Source organism: Opisthorchis viverrini (assembly GCF_000715545.1).
Source record: "Opisthorchis viverrini unplaced genomic scaffold opera_v5_251, whole genome shotgun sequence".
NCBI lineage: Eukaryota > Metazoa > Platyhelminthes > Trematoda > Opisthorchiida > Opisthorchiidae > Opisthorchis > Opisthorchis viverrini.
In genome coordinates, this window is record NW_008751908.1 from 643174 (window position 1) to 663856 (window position 20683).

Here is a 20683-nt window from a genome sequence, read left to right on the forward strand (position 1 = left end):
GTTATCATGGTGGTCGATAGACCTTACATTTGAGATCCATGTATATTGAAAACCATCACATATTTGTCTCTGATATTAAGGATACCTCAGAGCAATTCTGTCCAGTATTTCTATTTTCTCTATCGGCACCTTGTTGTTTGGTTTACAGCTGTCACAAAACATAAACGATAGTGATGAAACGTACTCTCCGATTGGGAAGTCATAAAATTTCACACCGAATATTGGTAATAAATCCATAACTCTGCTTTTTGCACAAACTGTCGTGACAGTTCTGATTTCTATAAATATGACACCATACGAATTGGACCCGAATAACATTTACGTGGAACTTGGTCACAGAACTTGCTCCATATTCAGCATTTTCAGATCAGTTAACTTGAGATGGCGTACTAGCTAAGTACGCCCCGAACCGCACAGAGGCACTTTTGTCAAAACCACTCTATGCGTATGGTTTTCGCGACAGCCCGAACTTAGGGCACGACAAGCAAGGCTCGTTTGCCCCGGGGTGACGTCCAAAATCACTACTCTGGCGCTGCAAGTCCCAGACGCTAGAATGGACGGGATTGACTGCAGACCATCGATCGCGGTCTAAATTGTTTCATTAGTGTTTCCGGTTTCGGTTGCCAAAATATGCAATATGCGAAAACGGCTACCTGCTGGCTGCAGATACGCATTGCCAAAATCTTGACGCCACTGGGCTTTCTTCACTTTTTGAATCCGCTGTTTTGCAGCACAAGAATCACCCCATAACTAGCTGAAGTTCGGAGAATTCGATCTCAGACAAGAGTGCCCAACCATGTTTAAAGCTAGCCAAACAAGATAGCAGTATTTCGCAAGTGCATGGAATTTTGTGCAAAAATGCATTTAGTTGGTACATCCCACATGGCAATTTCCAGGAAGTTGATGGACTTTTTGGACCAGAATCGGTTGCAGTCATTCAAATTGCGGCACCGCCTGCAGACCGTGATGCATAAGGACCATGTTTGTATTTATTTATATATTTGTATCCACTCCGCAAGAAATTCAGAACGAAAAGCCATGAAGTGTTTTTTCAACACTATTCGAATGATGTCAGCATTGAATTACAGCCTGCGGTCAAACATTGGGACCCACCTTGTCGTTCCCACCCGTGACCTGTTTGTCGAGACTACCATTTCAGACTGGGCGGTATGCATTTTGCTCCTGATGAATCATCTGTCTGGCCAAACATGTCCTGTGAACATGACGACATTCATCAGCACAAAGTGAGTTCCGCATGCGTCCGGATGCTATGGTGGGTCAGCTGGCCGAAGGTTGGCACCAAAATAACTGTCTATGGCACCGGTTGAATGTTCATACAACTCCACTTCCTACAAGTAGCGTTTTGTAACCTTCCACTTTTTTCGTGATAGGATTATCAAAGTTAGTCGATTTTGTCCGTCGGGATTAAGAATATGGTGAAAATGTGGGTTATTCTGTGCGGCATATAAGCAGCTGGCTATCTCACGAGTAACTTAAACCAAGCGGCTTCATATTGAAAATATTTAACCTATGCAGTGCCATGATCCACAATGGGTTTTCACATTTCCTCTCCAATTCCCCTTTATCCACCTGTATAATGTTAAAAACAATGACATTTATCGAGTGGACAAAAACACCAAGGAGAAACCGGTGATTATGGATTCAGTTGTATTTTCTGGTTGAAAACGTCCACACTTCAGTCACACGTGGAAAGGACTCCTTCACAATTTTAGATAAACTAACGGGAAACCAATGGTACTCACCTTTAAATGTATGTCGATCACATCAGCGGGTAGTATGGTGTTTCCCAAGTCTTCAGACGGCTCTCGTGGTACGGCCTGCTGCGTAGGCGGTCTCACTGTGCAAGTGACTACAGACTCCTCAAATAACGGAGGCTTATTTAAACCCGTCTGCTGAAATATCTCATGGCTGTCATTTGACGTAGCATTTTTATCGACACTTTGACCTTGGAACGGTGTGCAGAACCTGTCGAACTGCCTTATTGGTGATTTGTCGGATTCCACCTGGCACGTCTTTTCCAGGTTGTTTTCATGAGTCAAATGAAGGTTGTTTTTCTTGGCTAGAGTTTGATGGATGTAAAGACAGGAAAATTAAAATCCGCTTGAAAAAAATGGATAGAATAAACTGTGTTGATGCAAGATAAGCACGCGCACTCTGAGAGCGTTTATCAGATGAGACAGTTTGTTAGTAACAGAAAACAGAGGTTATTTATTCGCTGGACCGATCTTTGATAAAAGGTCGGCAATTTTTCTCACACTTGTGACGCGATCGCTAAGTAATATTAACCTTCCGGTTTTTCACGAGTGTTTTATCCATATTCAGGTGACCATCAGTGCACATGAGCACCAAGTTTCAGGATGTCATTGTTGGCCAAACGAAACACAAAGTGTTACAAACAGAGACGTGGAGGATTATTTCATAAGATGCTGACCTTTGCATGAACGACAAACGTGGATGAAGCAATATAAGATAAAACGACGGACACGACGTTCTAAGGATGTTACGGATTTTGATTTATGAGCCCGTTCATCCTTCTTCACGAGGAACTGGCCATAAAATCAGATAAGCTAGGATTGGAGTTGCTTTCATTAATAATGTTTTGCAAGATATTGTTAGTCCGGTTCAACCTATCGAGGGAAAATGGTAGTACTGTGAGGCATCACCGAATGGCTTTCGTTGTGGAAGAAGTTTCCTTGGTAATTCAAAGGTAACACTGCTGGAAAGATTATGTGGCGAAGCTTGAGTTAGGTTGTTCACGCTTCACATTATACGGGTGATTTTCGTTAAACTGGACCTCAAGAAGAGTATAAGGTTGCATCAATAAGCACCCATTCTTTTCAGGTAAACTGTGACTTACTTTACGCTGGTTGCATACTTTGTCTGAAATCCTCTTGGACTTGCTATTTCCGACGTCAGGAAATCCATGGCAGCATTATTTACCTATTACACCGGCATCACCTACGTCATAGCAATGAACGATATCCAGGAATCGTGCTACAACGGCTGTAACTGAAGCCATATATTACAAGGCTATCTGTATGATGGTATTTACGCATTCATTGGGTAGTAGAAACAAAGCCTTTATCAAAACTCTCCAGCCTCCGTCAAGTACTAGTGAGAATGTTTGCAACTGAATGATTAAACTATGAACTACACTGGCTAACTGAGGGATAAAATGTGGGTTAAAGGATCCAAAAGGTTAAATCCTATGCAGACCAAAGGCATAATAATAAAAGCTTCAGATCAGCGAAATAAATCTTTCAGTCATTCATGCTGGGCCTTGTGTACATCCACGACAGCAGGATTACCCAAAAGCCCATTAAAGCATACGAACTACTTGCAAGGCACGTTTCCCGACATCATTTAATGACCTATCAGAAAATGGCGCAGACCGCATCTCCAGGCTGTTCCAATTTCATTCGAAGCCAAGACCACATATTCCACTCGCAAAGCCTGAACCTCAAAGGTCAATAACTGGATGAATTATTATTGAACGCTGAAGCCTTTCGCCAAGGTTCCACAAACTGATAATGTACAGACCGTAAGAGTTCGACTATCCCACAATCAAAGGAAAGCCGATAGAAGACGAGCCAGTACCGAAGAATCAATCTTCGCTATAGCGCAAACCAAATCCTTGCAAAGATTCTGTTAAATGACAGAAAGCCGAGCATCTCCAAATGAACGTCTTGTGTGAATAGTGTGCTTCCAAGGCCAGGCATTAGGCCTTTATGAGCCAGTCTACTTGTCAACTTTGAGCTTGGCTGGTCTGCATTTCAAACCAGTCAGTCTGTAGTAGTTCATTATCCGGCTGCCTAAAGTTAGACTGTTAATTTTACCTCACTTCTTGTTCCCTTGTATAGGAAGCCATTTATTACCAAATTTGCTGCCCTTACTTTCATCCAAAAGTTTAAAACCCACCCACCACATGATCACACTTGCGAAATCAACTGGAGGTGTGTGAAAGAAAATGTTGATGGGCAACCACGCAAGAAGGTCAGTAAAACGGATAACAGCAATAGTGGTCATAAGGTGACGTAGCGCAATAGACGTTGCATTTGATTGGCATATCCGTGACGGAATATACAGTTTGAAGAACATGACTCAGGCCCTAAGGCATGTTTCAAAATGAGTCACAGTTTTTTCATTTGGCTATTTTATCAGGGACAAAAGTTCCAGTGTTCGGAATACTTCGGTTTAGTTGCCATGACAAACACGTTGAGCGTGACTGAACTTACCCAGGTGTAAAATGCTGTGTACACAAATAGCAACACTTGATCGAATAGAAGTTTCCGACAGTTTTGCGAGGGTGTTAAGTAAACGTTCAATCAATGAGTGATGGACCTGAAATTCAAATTTTTGAAGTCAGTTTTGACCATCTGTTGGTTGCCACTCAGCCTAGCTTGCAGTTAACTCTAATTGTTGGTAAAAAGGTGCGGTCCGTTTTCCGCAGCCGTCTGAATAAATGCCCGGATCAGTGAAAGGCATGATGAAATTTTCCATTGGTAAAGGTGTACTTATATGATAAGTGAGCTTAATTGGTATGTTTCGAACGGATTTCGTGGAGGCAGATTTGACAGTGCGACAAATGGTTGGTGTATAAACCACAAGACGTAGGATATGTGATAAACACAGACACCTTTTGCTAAACACCAAAACTTTGTTATATGAAAAAACAAATATTGACACCATCTTGTAACTGTTTGTCCGAATTCTGAGATCCATGTACGAGCTTAGCCTTTCAAGCAACGCCGACCTAGCAACTGAAATTTTGTGTACAACTGCTGCACCATAAAATGTTGGTAGGAAACAGGTTTCCGTAATATAGGCCAGTTATTGCTGGCGATGCGGAACCAAAGAGGTGTTGCCCCACCTGCTCTAACTGAAGAGCCTAGCATGACGTATTGGGAATAGTCAAATACATAGAGCAAGCCCTCTAGATGGCACAATTTCCAGGTAGCACATGCCCCCCTCAGCGCAAAAAGCACGCGAAATCATCTCTCCTGACCGCATGTGCTTTGTGCTGTTTGATGTGGCAGGCTTATTCCGGGTCATCATTTAGAACGCCCAAATCGAGCAGATATAAGGATTTTCAGCTCAATCCGTTCATTCACATCAAGACGGGAAATCGATTTGAAGTGCCCGGTTTTTTCTCCAACTCTTTCCGACCACTTATCGAGCACTACTCAGTATTGATCACTGTCAAGGATTAAATAGTATGCATAACAGCGTCGTCGCTACTTCGTCTAACAGGAAAATTCCAGTTTAAATGTGACCGCGAATGGTTTACCTGGACTCTAGATATACAAATTTCTTTCTCATCGAATTCGGCCCACAAAAAAGGGACGCAGTATTACTTTCCACCATAGTCTATTACGTTTATAAATTCAGGTAGCTGCTCACGTCCTCCACAGTATATCATTGGTTATTATATGGGTCCACAAATGTGATGGATATGGTGAAAGAAACCTACTTTAGATTATACATAAGAAGGGCTGTAATCAAAACTGATTTAGTAAACTGAATGAGAGCAACCACTGGTTTTTGGAAGTTGAATGCATAACACCATTCTCTGGGATCGTTCTCATGGCATTATCCTATTTTGGAATAGAAGTGAAACCACGTTGTAAACCAATGCCTACTTTCATCGCTTGCCAATTGCCATTTATCTGTTCACAACACAGATCTTATGAATTTTCAAAGGTTCGCACTGCCAGGAATGTCTTGCTTACTCATCAGGGATTCTCAGTCATGCTAAAGCGAAATTTGAACTAAGTTTTTTAAAGGATCCCTGACACATGATTGTCTAGCGCCGTTTGATCTACTGAAATTTTGCTAGCACATGAATATAATCCTCATGAGACAGAGGACCAAAACTCCGTATAATTATATGGGAAATCTACCTACCTTAAAGGACGCAGCGCACTGAACTGGTGCAGCACGGAAAAAGATGGTGAGACAGGAAAGAAGTTTTGTACGGAATTTGATTTCGTCCGGTAGAAGCTCCGTCTGCCATTCGGTCTGGAGAGTAAAAGCAAATCCCTCAGGCATGAATAACTTACGGCCTCGTGGCAGTAACGAATAGTTGTGTACAAAAACCGGCAATAGCATAAAATAAGTTTTATCGCTGGGTGGAAAAGAGGATGTGGTCCGTGTCTCTATTGGCTGGATGGACTGGAGGCCTTAAGCATAAAAGTCTTCATGGTAAATCCCACGAATCGGGAGAAATTCTCAGCGAAAAGCTAAAAATAGACACCATTGTGATTAGTTTCGGTCGTATCCGTAATATTCTGTCGACGGTCATCTGCTCAGATGTCAGCAAGCATTTTGTATCCTGGACTGACATGTATCATGATGGTTTCGTACCTTAGCTCAGTCTTCCTTTCTTTGAGATGCCATTCGATGGAAATGCGTCTCCCATTTGATAAAAACGAAAAATCACTCAACACAATCAACCCTATGTATGCCAGGTGCTCAAGGTGCAAATAAAATATAGTAACTTCAGTCGTGACCTTCTGCCACCTCCGGGGACACGGCGCTTCTGAGTTTTCCGATGTTGGTTTTACACCGGGTGACCGGAAAAGAAATTCGAATAATCAATTTGTCCCACTGTCTTGGAAGGTAGTTGCAGTAACCCTTGAAAAGTACATAATGACTACTTGGTGGCTTGGGCCCAGAACTTAGTCATCGAAAATATAAGAGATGAATTGACGCCTTTTAAATTAGTCGCTTATGGACTAGTCTGTGAGCTGTCCTAAACTTAATGAGTATTTCTATTTAAATATTCTAACAGTGTGCTTAGCGTCATATCCACTTCCGAAGAGAGTGCCTTAGCTTTACCTTAATTTTCCGCAGCCTACTGAAAACACGACTTGGTGGGAAATAAGGTTGCCCAAAATAGAGCTCCACAAAAGGAAAAATGTTGACAACCACTATTTCCCGCCATACGTCCACCTGAGTAATAAGAGGACGGATTGCACCAAGCGCATGGATTATGATCCGTATAATCTATTAACTAGACTTCAGGATGTTACCGATCTGCTCCAAACTCGGTTAAACTAGCAAACCAAACTCAAACTCTGGTGTAGGATGTTGTCCAGACTCTGAAATGTGTCATCTTAATCAACTCATTTGGTCTACGTTAAGTGAAATACATTCCGTTCAAGCAACAACCGGGGCTTGTAATTGGAATAAGCGATATTTGGTAACATCTGTGCTAACCTCATTTCTGGAGACAGAAGTTGTGAGGTGAAATTGAGTGGCTTACTACGTGGACTCACTTTTGACGGCTGTTACTAATTTTGGGGATTGTTTTTCAAGCCAGCACAAACCGCACATTTCCTTCCCCTTCACCACCATAGGTTAAAGGCGTAGTTACTCAGGGTGGCCCCGTTTCGAGAGAGAATAGCATAGTGAGTTTAGTTTGAGATTTGGAGTAAAAACACAATTCCGGAAAGCTCAATGGAACTCATAGGTCTGTTTAAATCTGCTAAAACTTTTCCACGCAATCCATGCTATGAGAGAACATGCATACATTTTATGACAACGTACATTTGTTACAGAAAGACATATGACTTTAGATCGACCATAGTGTTAGGGCTAGTACACTTATTACGTTTGTAGGGTGGGTGTTTTCCAACATGTGAACTGTCGAAATTATGGTCCTAAAATATGTTTATGAAGACTCTTGGATTGAAGAGTATAGTGAAGAATAGTTTGAGTCATGAGAACATCTCAAAAATGACTACAAAGCGCATCTCAATTTATAAGTGTATCACATTTTTAAAGTGTTTAAAGTTTGAAGTTACAGTGTCTCATATAAGAAAGGGATCCAGCATAGCATAGCGAGGATACAGCTAGCTGATCTCTATGCATTCACGAAATACACTGCAAATGTTTTAATACCGGTTACATATTATCGTTATCAGATGGACACAACCCGAAGGTCACGGGGTACTTTATTTTACAATGGTGGTTTCTGAATAAATGGGTGTGACGTCGCTTGGCACCTGAAGCATTCAGTAATGCGTTCACATCGGATGAATGGACTGACTGTTCGTAAGTTTTCCTTCCTTGGTAAAAAGTGTGCTCCCTGCCCAGCACTAGTAATGCGTTTGTGAGTTATTCGCGTTACTGGCTAGGGAGAACCACTACATGTGTACAAGCATACTGTAAATAAATGTGTTTTAGAGTTGCTCCGGATGGTAAACACAGCCTTGCAGGCAACATAACATAAAGGAAAGTGAAACGCTCTGTAGACCTACTTGGTCAAACTCGTTGACATAATCCGCCCACAGCAACCAAACGGAGCTGCTCGGCGCCCATGCTTGTTTAGTACCCATTTCCGTATTAAAAAACACGTTCTGCAGATAGGTCAGGTAGGTATGACGTAGCACAGCGTACTGAGATATTCGTAACACAGGGTGAATCAGCAATCGTACAACATCATTTAGTCGAAACCATGTTTGACACTTCAGCTGGACAAAGGAGTTCCTGCCGGACGCTGCTGAGCTCAAAATATGGATCAATTCTAGGTGTGAGGCAATTTTTTCGGAGGTAGTGAGTGACTCATTAAATGCCGTTTTATGTAGGTCGGTTTCAGGTATGATGACTTCGTTTCCTTTTTCAGTCAGAAAGTCAATGATGATATCAGGGTCGCGCAGAGGCATCAGTGGTTCGTCGCCTGTTGAAAGCAGCTGTAAATTGGAACGTTAACAGAGCGCAATTATTCAATAGAAAATCCCCTTATTACGATCATTGGACAGACGTCAAAGCTTTTTAGCTACTAACTTGGACAGTCGAAAATCGCAGATGAGAGTAACATTCCTCGTTCATTTAGAAATGGACCGGTGCTGACCCATCATGAGTGAGTTCATCTTAAGAGAACAATTTATTAAGATTGCATTCGCTTTTTTACAGTATTTATACCATTCGAAAAGTAACACACTTAAGCGCGCCGACGGCCTACACATCCGCCCTCTACCGTGTTCCTGAAAGTCTGTCCACTCACCTTTCACTACCCGTCTTCATCAAAATAGATTTTTCCCCAGGCAGTACCTTACATGACGCAAAAAAACGGCGCTTTATTTCTAACAAAGTTTCCATTTCAGCAAACTACATATCTCTATGAAAAAAGAGAACTAGATGTAAAGGTGCGCATTGTTGACCCCTGGTTAATATCCGAGGTCCCTGATCCGTTAATCATCTGTCAGAACTTGTATGGAGGGCACCAACGGATCGCGGTTATAGTTCTCAATGTTTGCAGCCACAGTGGTCAGGTGTTCCTTATCCTGAGAGACGACTGCATTCAATGTACAGAGAATTATCTCACTGCTCTTCATTATTCATCGTTTGAGTGCTCCTGGATATCGGCAATCCGAACTGAACATTGGAACAGCGCTCTTTGCGATAGAAGATTACGAAGTGGTAAAAAGCGCTAAGTAAATAGACCTCAGTTCAGGCTGTACCGATGGCACCAAAAATGCTTAAGCCAGGTTTTCATTCACCAGGTTTAAAATGTGAACCTGATCATCACCAGTAAATGCGACGAATAAAGCAAGGACTATTCACTCAGGGAGGAAAGAGGCATGAGAGAACATAACATAACCGCCTTGAATATAGCCTGTCGACGATGCTCGGAAGTTATGTTGAGAATGTCTTAACGCACGCTGCGCACGAAGAAACGGCACAATCTGTGTAACTCATGCTGAAGCAGCGACCCTTAGAATATAAACAGAGCAAGAGAACGGAAGCCATAAAAACACTCATCTTTTCGTTTTTGCAAGCTTCCGCAACTTTCAAATGCATTCTTTCACCAGATCAGTAAGCATCACCAGTAGCAATAATTTAAAACAAAGTATCAGGGTTCACAAGTGTGGCAGTCGCTTTGGGAGACTCGTCATGGTTATGAGTATGTGAAACCGAGGCATTTTAGTTACTTCGTCGAGTCAAGTGCAGTCATTCTCAGTGAGCGGATTGGTGGACTGCTTTACTTATACACCCACTATAAGGTACCATATTACACTATGCATTACCATGCCATGCAATTCTACGCTGTGCCTCAGCATACAATGACGTATTATTTTGCCGTGAGTATTTTATCAAGAAGCTTCTTGCGCAGTCGTTAGGAACAGGCTGTGACATTCGTCTATAGGTTCATGAAAGTGTGGAAGTGAAAAAAGCCAACTCAACGTTGAATAGAGTCAGTTCATCTTTTCTTCTGAACCAAACTCTCAGTGACAGTGCGTATGCATAGTTAGACGTTGAATAAACCTGTTATCTCCACCCAGAGGGGGTCATTTGTGTCTATCAGTTGTTCATTCCAATATGATGAGCACTTCTGTGTTCAGGCCCATGTGAATATCAATGAAGAAAGTCAACCATAAATGTGAGTATGCACATGCGTTAAATTACTTTTCGGCAAATCCAAGTAGCGTGAACGGATCTCAAGGTGCTCAAACTTGTGTTTAAGGTAGTATCTACGTTAAAATTTGCAACTGAGAATAAAGGGCAACATGCCTTACAAAACAGCTTTATCCCGAGATGCGGATTATGATGGTCCCCATTCAGCTTACCTCAGAAATAACCATATCTTGAAGTGACGACTGAGGTTGTTCGTGGACATTAAGAATGACCGACAGTAGCTGTAGCCATACAAAACGAGGTCCATGTAGTTGGATACAGCGGGTAAAATGACGAATATGTTTCCTCTGGATTGCTGAACACAACTGTGCGTTCTTGTACAATACTGCTGTAAAAACTGCTGCGTCTTCCAGCTGAAAAATAGTTAACGAGAAGCAAGCGTTGTCAACGGATAAAACAGTCACCGGTTGTTCACAATTCGAGATAAGAACATAGGAGATATATGGAACTTGCGCTTTTGAAAAATTGAAACCAAGCACCATGCTTAGTACCCAAAATCCACAAGTACCAATGGTAACTTTATTGGTAAGTAGCCATCATCATTAGTTTTCGGAACCACTAACTTTTTGTACGGTGGTTCCTACCTCTGCAGTTTCGTTCACCGATGCTTTAGAGAGGTGGAGTAAATGGCTGCGCATTGGAGGCAGCAGCTGTCATGGTTACCGCTTAGATACGCTGTTGTCAGCGGACTTTTAACTGGGGAGATTTGGATGGTAGCTTTGCTTTGAAGGTAATAGCTTGGACGCACGAGCACTATTGAGGACGTGACTGGGTCATGTGTAGCAACGTCTTCAACCATTGATGTGTCCTTAATTGGAGTCCCCATCCAGAGAAACGGCAATGACCAATGCAACTGGGTTTGCTGGAGGTGACTTTCATACTTTTTTGCCAAGTCACTGTTTGACCTCCCCTGGCTCGCTTACAACCTCGTTGTCATGTAAAAGGGAATGTTGGAGGAAGTTGGCCTACTGGCACACGGAGCACTCAACCAAGCCAGAGCAACCTATGGAGTGCGGTTGGTTCACCTATTGTAGGCAAGTTATTTCTTCCGAAGCCCCGTTTAATGCACTTCAGCACTACTGATACAGTGTTTCCATCAGACTCGGGCAATACTCCAAAGATATCGATGTCTAAAAACATCCCTGGCGCGCAACGGCCAGCTTTTCGACCCGTATAATAATATAGGGCACACCGCGGTATCTTGAACTTGACCGTTGACAGATATTGAACCAACGCCACAGGTGGTACAGGTTAATGAAAGCTGCTTTGGCCTTCCAAATCTGGACGAAAATATCATCTTTCGTGATACCATCAGGACTGATAGAGGTGCCTAGGCAGACAAATTTGTCTACCACCTCAATCGGTTCATCTTCAAGCATGGGGCTAGGGTTCGAGCCCACATAATCTTGGAGTAGCACTTTGAAGTTTGCTGAGGTGAAGCACATGCCAGACCGTGAGGCGAAATTATATAGATTATTTAATATTTTTTTGCATTACCGTTGGGTCAGATCCAAGAAGAGCAATATCGCCTGAGCACTCGATACCTTCGAGCCAACGCCCCGGGAGGACCTCGACCCCACAGGCAGTAGAGGCTGGCAGTGAGTCTTCCATGATCGTATCAGTGACGAAGTTGAAGAGGAAAGGTAGTAGAGGATAGCCCTGTGTGACACAACTTGATGTGGTGAACTCAGAAGAGAGCTTCCCGTAGACCTTCACACGGCTGCGGGAGTTGGCATACAGCGTCTGAAGGGGGGCCAAAGATTTATGAGGATATCTTTGCTCCACAGACACTGCCATCGTGCCTGACGGGCCAGAAAATCAAAGGCAGCTTTCAGATCAAGGAACACAAACACTGTTGGTCACTGGAAGCAGTATCGCTGTTCAGGAATCTGTCGGAGGGTGAGGATATGATCGATGCATCCTCTCGCAGGACGGAACCCAAATTGGCTTTTACGGATCTGTCTATCGCTGTGTCCGGTCAACCTTCGAAGGATAAGGCCAGGAGCACCTTCGGTGTCACAGCTAACAGGCTGACGCCACGATGGTTTTCACACAGCGTTCGCGTACCCTTTTTGAAGATGGGCATAATGGTCAACATAACTCATTCTGCAGGCACCTTCTCTTTGATCCATGTAACACTAAACAACTTTGTCAGACGGGGCTTCAGGGGCTCTTCGCCGTCTTTGAACAGGGCTGGATGCAGATTAGCGCCTTATCACGCTTCACTACGTACATTTCGTACTTTATTTCTTCTTCCAGCAGCTAATCAAGGTTTGGATTCCATTCGTCTGTATGCACTATCTCCACAAGCTATGTTTCAGGAGGCCAGCTGAACTGTTCCTTGAAGTGTTCTGCCGGTCTTTCCAGTCGACCTTTTTGCGAGTGAATTAAAGAGACCTTTATTCACTTTTCGTTCCACTGACCGTTACTTTTATAGGGCCAGTCGATTGCATCAATTGATATAGGACACGGATGTCTCCTGTATCAAAAGCCTTCTGTATCTCCCGAGCTTTCATTGTCCACCAAAACTCTGTGTTTCTTCAGGCTCTTTGTTACTTGGAATTTGAAGGATTTGCGTGCGTCGTTGCACTCTTTGCCTGCTGATATGAATTGTCTGGCAGCAATTAGGACCAGCAATCTCGATGATATCTAGTGGCCATTTGGTAGTATCGAGGACGTCGGACGGGTAGCATGAACGTCGTTAGCATAGCTCCTTTCACATTTTGTCGTGCCTCATCCACGTGCTTACAGTATTGGTCTACTGTAGAGAGTTGTTGAACCACCTCTGGTCGACATTGTTGAGCTACGGTAGTTTTTCGATAATGGATTGGCTTGCTACATGCTGACTTGCGAGGGCCTGGAGAAGAACGAACTGTCAGGCGTGCACGCACAAATGCGTGATCAGAATTAAGATGTGTGCCCCGGAAGAAACGGCAATTTGAAACTGTAACTCTCCACCGGTGGCTGATGACCCAACTGGGTTCTCGGTTGGTTTGCAGTGGGTGGCCGCCAGTTACGGGATGCAGACGTACTGGCCAGAAACAGTTCATGATCAGCATGAAAATGGAGAAGTCGCTGTCCGTTGTTTGTGCGATAAACATCGACACCAAATCAACCGCCCAAATATGATTCCAAGGGGCTCAGAAGACCCACTTGGGCATGCACATTACCCCCAGGGATCACAATGTCTATGCTTCTTGCCCGAGGAATCACCCGCGATAACTCTCTCGAGAGTATAAGTAGTCAGTGAACGTTGCCTGCTTGCCAATTTGGCACAGAGTACGAATGGTAAAAGCTTCTAAGTAGAAAAGATCTCGTGAATTTATCGAGGTGTTATTTCGTTTATCGTTAATAGGCGCCAGGGTGCAAAAGCCCATTGGTCAGATAAATGACGGTCAAGAGACCCAACAACGCTTGCTTGTGTGGTGCGGAGGGGTTAGGGAGATACATCAGTGGATAAAGACTGTGAGGGGAAATGATACCTTCCGGTCGCACAGGTCGGGGAAGGGCGTTTGGTTGAGGTACTTCAGCTTGAGCATTTGATTTTGAAGTATGAACCACGAAGCATTGGGAGGATGTTCGGTGACCATTGCCTAGCCTCTGATTTAGAAGTCTGACCCGCAAAGCAAGGGGTGCTAGAGTTTTCTTTGGAGACGCTCAATGAAGCAGATAACTAAATAGTATAAACTGCTTGGTTCCGGGGGGGGGGGGGCCTAACCCGAGGGCGCTGGGAGTAAGGCATTACTGTCTCACTCCTGATGCGGGTGCGTGCAGCCTTTTTCGTTTCAAATGTATTTCAAAAGTACTGGATAATGTTTCAGCGGCTACGATCAACCCTTAAGCGATCAGAGTGTGCGGTTTTTGAGACCGACCCTTTCTAACCCGTCCTTCATTAGGGGAATGCAGCATAGCTGCTTCTATGAATATGGATATGACGATCACCCGGGGGAAACACCTTACTGCCTTCACACTTTCACCACGAAGGACTCTATCCACAGACCACCTCGTAGCACAACCACTTGTGGTACGAGGAATCGCCGCCCTTGGTCTGGCTACTCCCTTTTTGCCTTCCTGGCAAGGCTGTACCCTGTGGAACGAAGTTCTAGCCAGTCTAGCCCGCTTGATGATTGCAGCACCAAAGTCCAGCCACCATGTCAAGGTGATAGTGTCAGAATGGTGATCAGATAAGACACTGTTTGCTGTTACGTGCATCCTAGTGGGGAGTTAAAAGTAACGCGCACAGATAATCCAGTCTATCAGCTAATTATTAATTTTTCGCCAAGCGAAATTCGTGTCAACCATCAGTGCCACCAACAACTTTACTGAGGATTGCCAGAGTAATAACTTGAGAAGTGGTTAGTCTGAACGATAATTAAATAATTACCGGTTCAGTCAGTTTACAGTAAGCCTATAACATCGATCCTTCAAGTTTACTGTGGTACGTGCAGTACAGCTGGTTTTACTCTTGTGTGCATTAAACATTACCGACCAAAACAAACACGGACAAATTGCAGTCCGATAGAATAATTAATTCTTGTTTGGCTATCGGATGCTTCATTCCGTCGCCATTAGTTTGCTAGGGGAATGGTTGAAAACATCCCACATAGCAGAGTCAATGAATAAGGAACATCTGGCTGTGCTATTACCTCGTTTGAACTGGCTACGGTTCTATATACATCCGAAAGTGTTATGGATTTGGGTCACTAAACGTTCTAGTGGCTCGAACAAAAGTCCTAAGCATTTTTTTCTAGCAACTGTTGGAACCTTTGCTTATCTTCCATTGCAATACATTTAATTACCATAGCACCGTTGAAAAAAGCAAGCAATCGTTCTACTCAAAGCTGACCAGGGACCCCAGTATGTTCGAATTATACTTTTCTGAATGATGCAGTGTTTTCCAATTTCCATATGTAAAGTTTTGATTGTTGATTTGGGTCTTGATGGTAAATCCGCTTACTCCGATATATGCTTCGTTGTTAGTGATAAGTAGTCATAGGAAGGATAGCAAACTATGGGAAATTAATAAATCACCTAAAGCTTAGACACAATCGGCTCCAGCTGCAACGAAAGTCTGCAGCAATCTCATAGTATGAACAGTAAGCCAAAATGTAAGGATGGAACTGGCCCCAAATGGCGAGAAAGCTGAAGAACTCAGACTATGTGTCTGCTCAGACCCACTTGAACAACTCACTTTGTCGGTTAAAAAGCAATCCAGATTTCTGTGTATCACTGCTTGTCCTTGAGGGTTGTCCGCGCACAGAATACAGAGCAGTTGCTTTGTATACAACAAAACCTCATCAGATAGTTGGTCATTCTGTGGGAAGGGTGGAAATAGGCCTGAGTGTGAAATGGCAACCAAAAGAAAAATTTATTTTCAAGGGCACCTTCTCTCTTCCCGTTGCTTAGTAGTCAGATATAGCGCACAAGTAAAATCGAGGCTCCAGCTTTAAGCAGTCAGATAGCTTGTTCAAAAAACCAGCTGCTTGCTTTAATTAGGTTTGTGGGTCATTACAAAGTGTGCTACGAGCCACCTCGCATCTTGAGCGATGGGTCTTTGTTGATTACCTGTGATCCGATTTTGATGTGGACAAATCACTGCAGTGCTGCTTCCACTATAATTAAGAATCTGTTTCCTTCACCTATCAAAGCCAGCTGATTCTGCTTGGTGGCACTTTAGGTAGCAGAGGGAAATCACATCTTGCTGTTGGCGTGTGGGTAGCCTAAACTTCCTGAAGACTTGTTGAAAACGTTCAAAACGGTTTGCGAAAGGCAGTAAGGTCACAACTGAGACTGGTGAACCGAATCAAGCACAACCGTTATTAAGTTGATTATTCATTTTCTTAATGACGGTAACGGTAAATATTCGAAATAAATGGGGCCGCAGCTTGGGTTATGTGTGTGGTTTTCTTCTATGAAAAGGACTCAATTTGACGATACTAATAATTATTGAAATTGCATACTAAGCATCCGATAAGTACACCGATGAAGCACAAATTTGGTTACCCGTAAAGACGTGATTATTCAAGTTTTTGCAGCGTGGAAAGCGAACCAGTATTAAGCATGTCAGATGTTTGGGATTCCAGTCTAGGCGCAGGCAGAGACGCGCGTTGCCGATAAGCTCTAATAAAAGTCAAACCTTGATTCTACACTCCTCCGCTCAGGTGTGGACAAAACAGGACAGAAGTGAGACTGGTTAGGCGATAAGGATGTGAACAAATTCTACAAATCCTGCAACTACAACACATTAGAAATGCCTGGATTATAACCGTGCAATAAAAAGGCAAAGGAATCTGATTATTACAAAAGCGTTTGCATGTCCATTTATTTTTTTAAAGTCTGGTAAAACTTCTTGTGGTGTCAGCATCAAAAGGACATGCGTCTTCTTTAGGAAATATGGGCGTGCAACATCAAACCATTCATGTTCATGAAACATCTTCAACTCTAGATGTGTCCCATATTTGTGCACATGGAAGGAGAGTGATACCTCATGTATTGACGTCAGTCGGGTGACGAAATTATGAACTCACATGTAAAGGCACGTTTAGAAACTGAAGCAGAATGTCTTGTATTCCCAAATGATTCAACAGCTGCTGGAGTTGTCCTTTGGACATCGTGTTCTTTGCTGTCAACCACACTGACTCTTGTTGTGGCTCTTGCGTGTGTGAAGCGTAAGCCCATTGAATAAATTGTGGTGACGTCTCATTTACATAGTCGGATTTCGTTGCAGTGCAAATTTGAATGAGTTTAGTTATTATCTAGTGGAAAAATTAATAATTAAAGATAAGTTGGAAATAAAAATGAAATTGAAAATTCTGTGCGTTTCGAGCGGCAACATCAATATTGATCTACGTACAAAAAGCAAATTTAACGAACTCACGTTTTTAATGACAATCATGTTTTTCCGGGAAATCTAAGAAATAAAGAGCGCCAGTTTTGTACGATTACGAATAGGAAAAAATGTCAGTCAAGTTTGAAGCAAAATATCAGAGATCTTGTGAAAATAACAGTTGTCTCACTCTATCTAGCATGTCGTCCCATGTTCACTCATTCAGTGCTTGGAAAAGTTCAAATTTAAATCCTGACTAACATCCTCTTCATTGTGCTGCTTTTAGGAAACAGCCATTCACTAGACTGCCGAGGTCCGAATGGTTCGTATATCCGACACCAATCTGTTGAATTACGCCTGATGAGACCAAGGGCGATTTTCCGATGAAGAGTATCGGGCCAAAACTTCAAATAAAAAAGAAACCAGTTTCAGGTTTCCTGTCAAGAGGTTACGAGCTCTGCTCTAGGTGTCTAAAAGGTTGATAAGATTTTCAGTAGAAATGTAGGTGGTACATAAAATACAACTATTCAAAGTATTGATACGTGCAGGAAAGTTGAGAAAAGTGACATGCGACTTACAGCATCAGTATCCTCAAAAGCTGAACTATATTTCCTTTTGATCCATAGTTCTGACTGTTCAACGAGATTCCTCAACAAGGTCAAGTAGTAGCTAAGTTGGTGATACATTTCCACGTGGTCTTCCATAAGCAGAATTTGCGTCTGGTGAGACAGATGTAGATTACACGCACATAAAGACGTTTGATGAATTTAATCAGTCACAATTTTAGAGACAATTAACTTAAGTAATTTTTGACTCATCACCTGCTTTAGTACGCCCACGAATTCTTCGTGTTGACCGTAATGCCTGAACAACAGTTCAAGGGAATGTGCAACCAGCTTAGGATCTGGTGACAACACTAGGCGGACCAGAACACTGACCATCAGCCGACCATGACAGCCGTCAATATCCAGTGGGTTGAAGGTTATTCTTTGGTCATTCAACACACTTGTAATCATTCGGTAGTGTTCATCCTTTGTACATGTAGTCTCCATTTTGTCCAAGCTATGGGATAAAATAGGCAAAACGTATGATTTATTTATATCAAGGAAGCGAAATAATAAACTTATAAGTTCCTGCAGCCTAGGTCATGAGGAGAACTGAGAAAAAAACCTATGCTTGTTTCTAAGCATACGTTTTTCATATTTACACGAAAGGTACACGGACTCTGGCTGACACATCCATGCGTTTTGGATTATGGTCACAGATGCCTCAAGACGTCGAATCGTCACTTCTTCCTGGTCAATAGCTACGCGAAGAAGGCAAAAGCTTTGGCGCTGAGTGATTGATTAAGGTGTCTACTAAAGTCGCTATCCGTTGTTGTGTGATGTCCCCGGGAATCACCTGTCTCTCATATAAACATCATACCGTTTCTCAGCTAACACATTGGAGTTACCGAACTCCTCATACATGGTGCGGGGCTGTAAACGCTCATTAGGATCGTCTGGAAGACGTACTTCACTAAATTTCGAACACCGAGTCAGTCGACTATGTTGATTGGACTAGCACTGACTTTTGCAGTCATAAAGAATTGGGGACATGTTTTTAAACTAGTACAAATTATTTATTAAATATGCTATGAGAGAAAGTCTTTTGTGACAGCAGCTGAGAACTGACACCATCATCAAACAACTGGAGTAACGTGGTCAAAAATAACGAAATGTAATCAGCACGGGTATCAAAAAGCAAGACTTGCCTCTTAAAATACGGCATTCCACATTCATCAGCTGCTATTGTTTTATACTACACGTGTTATCTCTGTTTCAGTTTATGGTACTGGTAGAGCACCTGTGGATTCACCGATTTTGTTCACTCACTGAGCTTTATGGGACTAATGGGAGGGAGACGGGAACGTAGTCGGGTTAACTCCAACCATGGTGATCTTCGGCTGTTATGAAGACGCAATCCGTAAATGAATGGATTCACCTGCTACGAAATTATCGATATCCATGTTTCAACGTTGAAATCGAATTCATGCAAACAGATGATAAGAAAATGTATAATTGAAGAATTCGTCCTGCTCTATGTTGATGCTTCTTGCTTTCGTAAAATCACTGCAGCGAACCGGTTGTACAGCACTCACTGAACTACGGGTTTCGTTGATATGTTAGCCGAAATATCTTGAATAAATGCATCTATAGCCAAGAAAATGTTGTGCGTGGGATGGGGACAGCTGATTATTGTCACTTTAAATGATAGGCGCGTGATAGCAAGAGGAAGACCATATGATGTTGTTTGAAAGTAAAATTTCTTGCGATGATCCTTTAGATAATGTGGTATAAGATTTTTATGCAAAACTTGCTAGGATGATGGTAATATAATGCGTTTTATGGCTGGGTACTAGAAAAAAGCAGCAAAAAAGTGAATATTCATCAGTATTGAATGCCCTCACAAGATATGTGGTTTGATGGTTCTATTCGTATATGATTGGCATCCTGGCCAATTAAACTAAGTGTCAACATTCCCCTTTGCTGATGGGTCTGTAGCCAGTTTGAGCAAATGAATACAACTTTATCTAGTTGTCACTTTGAGACAATAATTGAATGGAAGCTCCAGTTTGCAAAGATCTGGTCAAAGAGCACATATAAGTGTTGTTTGTCCAGCGCACCATTGTATTGTTTGGATTAATAAACGAATGAACATACGTAGTTATTTCTGCTTGTTCCATATGACAGCCAAATTTAACAGAACCTGAAAAAAGAACGAAAACGGGTACTGATGTCGGCTTCGTGATGATCAGATAATGTCTTGAAAATGAGTAAAACAGTCGCTGACAGAGAGTAAACTTCATTTAATAGTAACAGACTCCTTTTCCCAAATGCAAGCAAAGCTTCGTGATGATAATGTCTTGAAAATGAGTAAAACAGTCGCTGACAGAGAGTAAACTTCATTTAATAGTAACAGACTCCTTTTCCCAAACCAAATGCAACAGATCGGACAAGCGCTGACTGAGGACTTCACCCCCGTCTTTGAATAGTGCGAGTGGAAGGTCATCCGGACCGGGAGCTCGGTGGCGCTTGAGAGAACATATGCAGTCGTAAACCTCCGAGGCCGTAGGTGGTTCCACGTTCACCGTCCAGGGTTCTACTTCACCTGTGGCTGCAGTTGAGTGCCGGCTGGTGGCCAAGACATTTGTTGTTCAAATTATTCAACCCACCGATCAAGACGTTCCTCCTTATTCGAGATGGTCATTCCATTCTGATGATTGATGCTTTCATTCACAGGTGGTTTCCGGGGACCGGTCGCACAGATCAACTGAAATAATCTTAGGTTATTACCGGCTTTCTGGGCCTCTTCCATTTCTTTGACTTTCTGTGTCCACCATACTTCACGGTCGGATCGCAAGCTCTCTTTCAATTG

General features: G+C 42.7%; 2 protein-coding genes across 2 annotated transcripts in view; one reads left to right on the plus strand and one right to left on the minus strand.

Moving 5' to 3' along the window:
- Positions 1-20683, plus strand: part of T265_09036 (hypothetical protein) — a gene marked incomplete at both ends in the record, with an annotated part of 127507 nt that overhangs the window by 59580 nt on the left and 47244 nt on the right. The window contains 3 exons of the mRNA XM_009175000.1: positions 1160-1244; positions 7380-7430; positions 12228-12572. Of these exons, the coding sequence (XP_009173264.1) occupies positions 1160-1244; positions 7380-7430; positions 12228-12572 (481 nt within the window). The remainder of the gene's footprint in view (positions 1-1159; positions 1245-7379; positions 7431-12227; positions 12573-20683) is intronic.
- T265_14735 (hypothetical protein) overlaps positions 1-20683 on the minus strand; it is a gene marked incomplete at both ends in the record, with an annotated part of 115853 nt that overhangs the window by 53136 nt on the left and 42034 nt on the right. Inside the window, 12 exons of the mRNA XM_009175006.1 lie at positions 1764-2080; positions 4257-4362; positions 5926-6039; positions 8283-8714; positions 10593-10793; positions 11938-12242; positions 15619-15754; positions 16968-17195; positions 17318-17350; positions 17845-17985; positions 18088-18328; positions 19969-20014. Of these exons, the coding sequence (XP_009173270.1) occupies positions 1764-2080; positions 4257-4362; positions 5926-6039; positions 8283-8714; positions 10593-10793; positions 11938-12242; positions 15619-15754; positions 16968-17195; positions 17318-17350; positions 17845-17985; positions 18088-18328; positions 19969-20014 (2300 nt within the window). The remainder of the gene's footprint in view (positions 1-1763; positions 2081-4256; positions 4363-5925; positions 6040-8282; positions 8715-10592; positions 10794-11937; positions 12243-15618; positions 15755-16967; positions 17196-17317; positions 17351-17844; positions 17986-18087; positions 18329-19968; positions 20015-20683) is intronic.